Raw genomic sequence first — 9,448 nt, 5'->3', positions numbered from 1 at the left:
GAGCCGGGCGGCGGGGGCGGCGCGGCGGGACGGGCGCCCGGGCCGGCGGCTGCGGCGACTCCCCTTTGTGTCTGGAGCCGCCCGTGCTGTTGGGGCGGGCGGGCGAGAGGGGGCGCGGGCGGCGGAGCTCCGGCCCTCGCTCGGCTCCCGCCCGCAGCCGGCGGCGGGCAGGGGAAAGAGGCGGAGCGGCCGCTCGCCGGCGAGCCCGGCGCGGGGGGAGGAAGGCGCTGGCAGCGCGGAGACCGGCGTGAGGAGGCCGGGCTGGGCTGCCCGGCGCTGTGGAAACTCGGGGCGGGAGGCGGAGGAGGGGAAGGGCCTTCGCCCGCCGAGAGCAGCCGGGTGCGCTCGCAGCCGGAGCCGCCGAGGAGGGGCCTCGGCGCCCCGGGCCCCACCTTTGTCGGGGTGGCCGGGGGTGGCGTCGGTGCTGCGGCGGGGGCCGGGGCAGCGCGGAAGAGCCCGCCCGGCGCGGGAGGCAGATGGGCCGGGATGCAGCCGCAGCCCTCGCCGTGAGAACAGGGGGCCTCGCCGCCGCCTTGCCCGGAGCGTGAGGCAGCAGGAGCGGCGGCCAGAGGACAGAGCCCTTTGCCGGGATGGGACGCGCCGCCGCCGTGAGCCCCTAGCTCGCTCTCCGCGCCCCGGGCAGCCCGCAGGGCCCGCGCTGACTGACACCGCGGTGGGCGCGTCTGGATATGTTCCCTTCCCGACCGGGCGCTTTCTTCGATGTCGTGAAGCTGCGTGGGAAATAGCCCGGTTCCCAGCGGGGTCGGGAGCGTGCCGCCGTCCTCCCCGGCGGGGGAGATGCCTCGGGGCTGGGAGGCAGAGCCAGGCGCTTCCCCCGTGTCCGCTGAGCGCTGCCGGCTCCCCAGGCATGAAGGCAGGCGGCTCTAATGGAGTAAGAGCGAAGACGGCTCCTCTCATCTGCCATTTGCCCTTCCAGACTGGATTGTAAACCGAGAGAGTTAAGGAAGGCTGTGCGAAAGCAGGAGGATTCGCCTCTCTTCGGGGTTTGGGTGTTTTTTTTACCCCTTTTTGTTTTTTTTTTTTTTTCTCCTGCCGGCTCGAACCGTGGCTTGCCCAGGTATGCCTGCCTCACTGCAGCACCTTGTGCTGGTGCTCCTGCTCTCCAGTGCCACCCTGCTGCTCGGCACTGCGGCTGGTGAGTAGCCACTGGGTGGAACGAACTGGCCATTTTGGCAGCGGGAAGGGGGTGGGGTCCGCTGCTCTTCGGGCACATCTCTGCCTCCTCACCGAGTGGTGTGCATCTATTTCAGCGGCGAAGCCTGATAAAAGTTTTGAAATCTTGATACGTTGAGTGTCTCGGGGAATAAAATCTGCTTTATTGTGTAAATGAGCGAGACCTGCACTCAGTATAAGAATGCTTTGCTTAGATCTGCATCTCTTGTCTAATAAGTTACTTCAGTTTTGGAAATATATATAATCTTTTAGTTTTGCATACCTCGCCTTTTGTAAGGTAATGCAGGAATTTTTAATATATATTTTAATCGTCAGCAGAGCTGTGCCTGTTTCGCTGTGGGATCTTCGGGCACAGCCATTTTTAATTTTATCAGCATCGGTGCTTCTCGGGGCCTCACACATGTGCTGTAGTTTTGTAACAGAATTACTGTAATGTGTATTTTTTTTTTCCATTGGAGAGATCTGAAGCAAATACGGAGCTATTTCTTCTGTCACTTGTGATTATAGAACACAAAAAAACACTCTTAAGGAAATGCCGAAAGGTCTTGAAGGGTACTCTTTTTTTGTAACAAGAAGTTGGAAGCAGAAATGCTAAGAACACCCTTACTCATATATTTGGACACTAGTCCTATTTTTAATTGTGTTCGGAAGCTCAGTGTTAGATATGCGGGGTGTTGGAAAAGAGATGTGTGTTGGTCTGGCATCCTTTGCTTTTCTGTCACGGTGACAGATTAACATGTTGGAGCCTTTTAGTGTAACCCAGCTTTGCTAGGCAGGAATACCAATTGTTCTTGCAGTATGCATTTCCCAGCACTTTTGGAAGACTCCTACGACTTTTCTGTCGTTTTACTGATCAGGATCCAATCTGCAGTGCTTGCTTTTCTTAGTGATATTTTGTAATCTTCTGGATATAGATAAGCGAATCTTCAGAGAAAAATTGCTGAATCTTGCTAACATGACCTAACAAGCTGATGGTGGTTTCCATGTTATATTTCAGTGAGGTCTTAAAATTAATTTGTCAGAGTTGAGGATACTTGGTATCATTATTAGGAAAATCCTGGAAATGACACATGTTTAGGCAGTTTCTACATCTCTCTGACTGGATAGTCCCTGATTTTCTTGCTTCTGCTTACTAAGAGGTCTCTTTCAGGAAGATTAATAAATAAAAAGCATGGTGTTCCCTGTATTATCCTGACCTTTGGCTGCCATTATTTTAGATGGATGTCTGCAGCGTCTCTCTGTGGCTGTTTCTGAGGAGTGTTTTTGGTTTATTCCCTTTTTTTTTTCCTGGGAGAAGGGACTTCTGAAGGTCAAAAATCTTGGTATTAAAGCACATATGAATCAAGAATGCTCAGCATTCCAACTTTTCTTTCAAATGTATTTTTTTTAAAAAAGTGTAGGTTTTTTTGGTTTTTTTTTTTGTTTGTTTGTTTGGTTTTGTTTTTTTCCATTTTGAAAACTTCAATGAGTTGGTATTTTCTGTGCCCTGATGAAGAAGGGTTGCTGAAGGAACAAGTACAGATTTGTACCAGGCCAAGGGCTGGGCAGGTGCTCTAAGAACCTATTTGCACGGTTTACCCAATTCACTTCAATTCTGAACTGGCAACAAGCATTCCCAGTATTTCAGTTCTGCCTTGTTTAAAGGGTATTAACGATGCCAGCTTGGTTGGGTGTTTTTGAATAGGCACCTATTTTCCCATTGTGATTTATTTCTTAATTGTGAAATTTTAACAATTCACATTTAAAAAAAACTTAGTCATAATCCTCTGTAAAAGTAATTACATGGATGATTTGAGCTTTAGTTAAGGAAGCTAATGGCTGATTTTAAGTTTACACTGCATTTCAGAAAAAAAATGTCTATACATGGGGAAGCTACACTAATGTGTAATTCTGCCCTTTTATGTTCATGAAAGAGCCAACACTCTTTCTTCTCTTCCCCTCCCCCAAAGTATGAACTGTACACTCCCATCCAAGTGAGAATGCTGCCTTTGTAGCTTTGAAACCCCTATTCTTTCTTCTGATTAGTGAACAGATACTATATCTTGGCAGTGTATAGAATTGAGTGCCTATAAATGCAAAATCATGACATCAGAGGGAAAGCATTTTGATAACAGGTTTTTAAGTTTCTGTCTGGAGTAGAATATCTGGACCTCTCCGGGGAGTGCTCCACAAAGACCTGGGCTCAGTATGGACAGGAAAGGAAAGATAAAATGATGAATAAAGAAGATGACACAAAAAAATCTTACCGATTTTTTGTGTCATCTTCTTGTAGATGATAGTTCCACTCATAATCTGGAATATGAATGAAGCGAGAAGGTGGTTTTCCCTTCCCCTTTTTAATTGAAGATATAATAAAGAACTAGCTCTAGATGCAGAAATATTTGCTGATTATTAGGAGGAAAATATTACTGGCTTCCTCCATAAAATACAGATCTTAACAGTTATCTGATAAGTCTGCATTTAAAGAATGTATTAGTCTTTGTAAAGAGAAATGCTTTAGTGAGGACATTTTACTGACAGCAGTCTTGGGTAGAGGTTTAAAAAGCAGTATTGGACAAAAATGGTTTGCAACACTTTGTTCTTTATTTTTCAGGTTATTTAAAATCCTTATTTCTAAATCTTTTGTTTAGAACTATGAGACATATATATATATATATATATGTCTTTATATTGTAGAGGATTCTGGTGTGTTAATCATGAGGATTTCTGCCTGAAGAGGTGATTGATTGGTGAGCCTTTGAGCTGTTTCGCAGTATTGCAAAAGAATTTTGTTTGGGTGTTCGTATGGAGCAGATATTAAAGATACAATCTTTCCTCATTTCACTTGCTTACGTTATGTGATATGCAATGCTGAACCACTTTTCCTTCTGCATACATGTCCACAGTAGACAGCATTCCATTGTACAGTGTGTAAATTATTTGCAGAAAGTATAAGGTGAAAATTAAAGCAAGCAGGGTATCCTTTTATCTTTGGGAGTATCTGTGCGGTTCAACAGGGCTGCAAAAATTAAAGCGTTAAAGGAATTGGATGGAGATTGAATTTTTTTAATGATAATTCTAATTATTAATTAAAATGAGTGACTGAAGCATCTTTATCTAATTCTGTCTTGCTTGTTTACTGTAGTATCTCAACATAATTTGTCTGAAATGTGAATTGGGTGAAATGATATTGAACTCATTTCTTCTAATTCAGTTTAGTAACTGACCCTGTATCTTGCATATTAAAGAGTGGGTTTTTTTAAACTTATCTGCACCCCAATTTCTACTTATGTACAAGAGCTACACCCATTGCTTATGTTTTTTTCAAATGTAACCTAGAAATTATGTTTATTTTTCTGTTTGTGTTGGGAGCCGTCTCAGAAATCTTAGCCTGGGAAATGGCAGCCAGGCTGTTGGCTTGAGGTCACACTGGGATGCCTGAAGGATAACCACAGCACAGGTGCAGCCTGGACACCAGGCTTCATGGGGCTTCATGGGCTGTGTGCTTGTGTAAAAAAATTTTGTAGCCGTGGAAGCCCAGGATTGTCCACAGAGCCATTCACCCTGCTGGGAAGAACCATTTTTCCATTAGGTAAATCAGCCTGTATGAGCCTCTGTGATATTTTATCTCAGGTGCTTCCAGTTCCCAAGCAAACTTCAGTACTGGGATACTGCACTGTGCAGTGTCAGCACAGCCTGTGAGGAAATGGAAGCTGTGCTCATCTGGTGGCCAAGGAACCCAAATTTCAAGCCCTGAGACATTACACAGATACCTTGCTCCAGTGTGAGTGGTTTTGTTTTACGCATTAGACAGTTGGCTGGACTGTCTGCCTAGCCTTCTCTGATGAAGGCAGGCCAACCTCACTGCACCCTGGACAAAGAGGGAAGCATAACTGTATTTCTTAAAATTATTCCTACAGTGAAGTTTGTTGAAGTGGTTGTTTTAATGGCATCTCCCTAGCACTTGTTAGAAATTTCTGTAAAAAAATACTTGTTGACTTCTACAGTGTTGTTTCCCTTCCTTTTTACATTTCATTAAGTATTTCTCAGTAATTTGTATAGTCAGTGGCATTGTTTCCTTGGCAGATACCATCTTCCTCTACCTTTCTCACTGAAGTGACAAGAAAGTGATATAGGGTTCTTCAGAAATGTTTTATTCCTAACAACAGAGTGCCTCTTACTGGAGCTGCATTGTGTTTGGACTCAGTCTGGCTGTGCTATGAATATGTGCTGTCATTTTCTGGGCAGAATATAACTTTATAGCCAGAGCTGCGAGCTGAGTGTAAAGTTTCATTTGGAACAAAATGTTTATGCCCTGAATAAAACAGGCTGGGTGATGATTTAGGTTGGGTAGGACTGGAATCTGTGCATAGCTTAGAGGCAGTAACTATTAATTTTATTGAGATTGTAGACTTAGTGGAGCTACTCACTGTTTGATTTTGAATTTAAGAATAAGTGAAATACAAGAACTGTTCCCCAAAAGACTAACATTTCAATATACAAACTGATTTTCTGCAGTGTGGATTTTATGGTGTTTTGTTTTGGGGTTTTTTTGGTTGATTGTTTTTTATTTGTTTATGGTTTTTGTTGGTGTAGTGTTTTTTGGGTTTTTTCCCCTCTTATTGCTGGAAGTTGTTTCTCTGTTTCCTCCATGGTCTGGTTGTGTAAGTGCAGATAATAATGTCTGTCTAACATCTCTAAAATCTCCAGTGAAGAGGGATTTCACAGCCTGTCTAGGTAGTCTGGCCTGTTACAGTGCTTAATTATAATGTTTTTCATAATTCAACAGTACTAGATTTTTTTTGCCTCTTTTATAATGCAAGATTGTTTAAGATATGCCATAATTAATATGTGGCAATCTACCTGAAAATGTAGTGTAGTGTACATACACAGGCAATTGCCAAGGAATATTAGTTTACGTAAATTCCCTGTTTAAGCTTAGTGTCTTGACCTTGGCTGCAGTAATTTGTGATGAAAACCTTGAGTTGACCATCAGTGCTTTAAAATGCAATTTTGCAGTTTTTAAAAACTTTGAGAACTGTGCTCTACCCAAAATTTCGATTCCTGATAATGCCTTCCTGACTCGAGATGCCTGCTAATGTGTTAATTGCAGAGCGGGGAGCTGGGCTGAGCAGCTGAGGATCTGATAGGAGAGGTCAGTCAGGGGGTGTGGTGAGCAGGAAGAAAGGCTCGGACAGGAGCGATTTGAAAGGAGGAAGGATTGGGTCTGCTTTGCTGTGGGATGAGAACCAAGGTGTATTAGACAGCCAGACAGAGACAGAGTCTGAACATTTGTCAGACTTGCTTGGAGGATGAGTGGAATGAACCTTTTGCACTGGGAAGGGAGAGAAAGCATAAAGGTAGCAGTTTGGAAGATTTCTATTCTTTCTTGTGAGAATGAATGAGACACAGAGTCATTCAGATGATGCCTTTACCCTTCTCTTTTCCCCTCAGTCTTGAAAGTTTCGAAACCACAAGCTTTTGGGTGGTGATGGCATTTTGTTTCAAGTCACTGGGATGTGTCAGTTTTGTCAGTTGCCTTACTGAGTTTGCATGTGTTCTGTTTTGAACTGTAAATATGTCCACTTTTTGCATCTCTCAGTACTCTGTATCCTCTCTTTAGTTTATTACTTCTGTGAAAGAAGGAAGCAAAAATAGGCATTATGGACCCACAAGACTTGTCTTTGACATCTGTGAACCCTTCTGTCTCCACCTCTAACTCCATAATCTGCTAGCCAATTTCAACCATATGTGAAAGATGAGAAAAGTCTCAAGAGATTCATTTGCTACCATTTTTGTGAAAAATTGGGAACGAATAGAGCAATAGGAGAAACAGTTCCAAGGTGGAGGTTTTTCAAAGGAAAAGAGGAGCATAACCTCAGCCCAGGATGTAAGTCTTGGTGCATACACTGCTCTGGACTATGCACAGAATATTTTGTTTCCTGTTCACTTGGCATGCTGTAGGAGATCTGGAGGAGAATGAGGGATCCCTTCTGTGGGAGATGTGGGAGTTGGCTAAGAAGTATGGGAGAAAAGTCACATTTCTAGGCAATTAGTTTGCTGCTTGTGGAACAACTGGTGTTTCTGAGACATGTAATAGCCAATTTTTTGGACTGAACTTGCAAAACAATGCCCAAATAATTTTACTGAATGCCTATCATCCATTTATGAACTTCGCAGCGTGTATGAGTAACTTAAATGGTATGCATTGTTTTTCACACTTTCAAAACTGCATTTAGCTGATTGTCCTGTTTATATTCTGTAGTTCAGATATCCCACACATCAAGCTTCCTTATGATCTTTTCAACAGTGCTGTAACTCAGGCTTTTCCAGTAGTCCCTTTGAATGCTTTTGTAATGCATATATTTATACTTTCTTCCATCTGTGAGGTTCATGAAAAGTAGTTTTATTATTTGTTTAAGCAGGAGTTATGGGAAGATATGTACTGTCACCTTCTGGGCTGGAGTAAGTGGCAGACAATGGCACTGGCAGTGGTACAGGGAACCTTGCATTACCTTGCCCACCTGCCACTAACAAGTCAGTACAGAAGCTCTTACTATTATGTCCAGCCAAAAGCTGACATTTATGCTGCTGTTTCTGCTATAGATCCTTTGACTATTCTGAGTTGTAAGCAGGATGGGTGTAAGAAAAGATGGGTAAGAGGCTTTTTTGGTTTTTTTTGGTGGTGGTGAGATGGCTGTAAGTATGATCGTAGGTCATGTATGTTAATTGGGCTCCTTAGTTTATACATTAGAGAATGCAGCACTTAATTAATATCAAAATGTTGGGCGTTGGCAGTGTCATCTCAAGCTCGTCATTCTTGGCATGCAGTGCACTTCCCTCTGCATAAGTCACAAAGGTCAGGTTTACCTGGTGTGAGAAGCTTTAATGTAGTTCAGGGACAAGAACAACTGACTAAACATGATATACTGCTCTTGCTTTTGCCTTCTGAGACTTCCTTAGTATGGTTTGGTTTCTGTTAAAAATAAAACATTTTATTTCTACAATTAAATCAGCAGATATTTGATAAAAGACTCCTAGACCATCCATGTTAAAGAACCTTAATTAGATCTTTCCAAGAACTAAAATTAATCCACAATCCCTTGTTAGACTTCGCAAACTTATATCAGGAAAAATAGTGGGTTGTGGTACCATTAAAGCTATTTTCTCTTTTAACGATTATATTAAATAAATGATCTCACAGCAGTATGCTTAGCAATCCGCTGTAAAAAAAATGCTTGCTTATGTTAGGAATGGAGGGGTTCTGTTGTAGTCAGATTGTTGCTGAATGTACTTGAAAATTAGTGCTTCCTTCTGATGCTGTCCTTCAGAGACAAGTCAGTGAAGCCGATTTCTGGGAGTCTTAGTGTTCCTTCCAAGCTGCAAAAATATTGGTGTGGACATATTTTCGCAGAAGATAATGTGCTGCATGCTGTGAATTTTTGTCTGTTGTTTTATTTCTTTAAAACCTAAACACTAGAAATTGTTTTTCTGTATTTATTTTTAGAGATGGGACTTGGCTGAAAGTTAAGATGTTTAAAAATTATTATCAGCTTTTAAATATAAATGTTAATTATATTTAACTATCTGAGATATGAATGGTATGTAAAACCAATATAATAAGGTGAAGAAAACGAAAGTAGTAGGAAAATTGTAGCGACTGTCTTTTTAGTTAGACAGCAGCACTGCCATATGTATGCAAAGCAGGCACCTAGCCCAGGCAGAAGCTTTCTGTATTAAAATAATTTCAGCTGCAATCAGAGCAGGATAAAAGGAACCCTGTAATGAAATTCGTCTGGATGCCACCACGGTGTTGGTTTCTTACGTTTGCATGTTTGAAGTTCTTTTCCTTTATTTCTGGCCGTGCAGCCCAGGCCGGGGAGCTGCAGCTGCCAGGACCGAAGTGCCCGGGCAGCCGGGCTGTGCAGCCCTAACTGGAGCCCGGGCACGCTCCTGCCTCCCTGCTGGAGAGCCACTCGCTGGGAAGTGGAAGAACTCCTTCCAGCCTCTGTGCTATTCTTACTCGGCTCTGCAGGCAGGGATGAATGACTCAGTGAATTTAAATGAGTGAAAAAAGATGCGGAAGCGGCACGCAAAATCATTCCTCATGCCCACTGCGGCATTATTTGGATCTTTGTAAACTTTTTTTATATCGAAAATATGCAAATTCTCAATTCTATGTGTATGACATAGATACAGTGAAGATGAATTGTAAAACATACATGTATATATGAGTGTGTGTCTGTGTGTATCCTTATGTACTCACTATGTTACC

At 43.0% G+C, this 9,448-nt stretch overlaps 1 protein-coding gene across 3 annotated transcripts in view; it reads left to right on the top strand.

Moving 5' to 3' along the window:
• The first annotated feature begins 400 nt into the window (after positions 1 to 400).
• BMPR2 (bone morphogenetic protein receptor type 2) overlaps positions 401 to 9,448 on the top strand; it is a 105,537-nt gene continuing 96,489 nt past the window's right edge. For all 3 annotated transcript variants that reach the window (XM_021555389.3, XM_077785120.1, XM_021555386.3), the window contains exon 1: positions 401 to 1,156. In XM_021555389.3, coding sequence (XP_021411064.2) covers positions 1,081 to 1,156 — 76 coding nt within the window. In that variant the 5' untranslated portion in view covers positions 401 to 1,080. The remainder of the gene's footprint in view (positions 1,157 to 9,448) is intronic.

This window comes from Lonchura striata, chromosome 8 (assembly GCF_046129695.1).
Source record: "Lonchura striata isolate bLonStr1 chromosome 8, bLonStr1.mat, whole genome shotgun sequence".
Lineage (NCBI taxonomy): Eukaryota > Metazoa > Chordata > Aves > Passeriformes > Estrildidae > Lonchura > Lonchura striata.
Note: the sequence above shows the minus strand (reverse complement) of the source record. Positions and strands in the feature narration are given on the sequence as shown.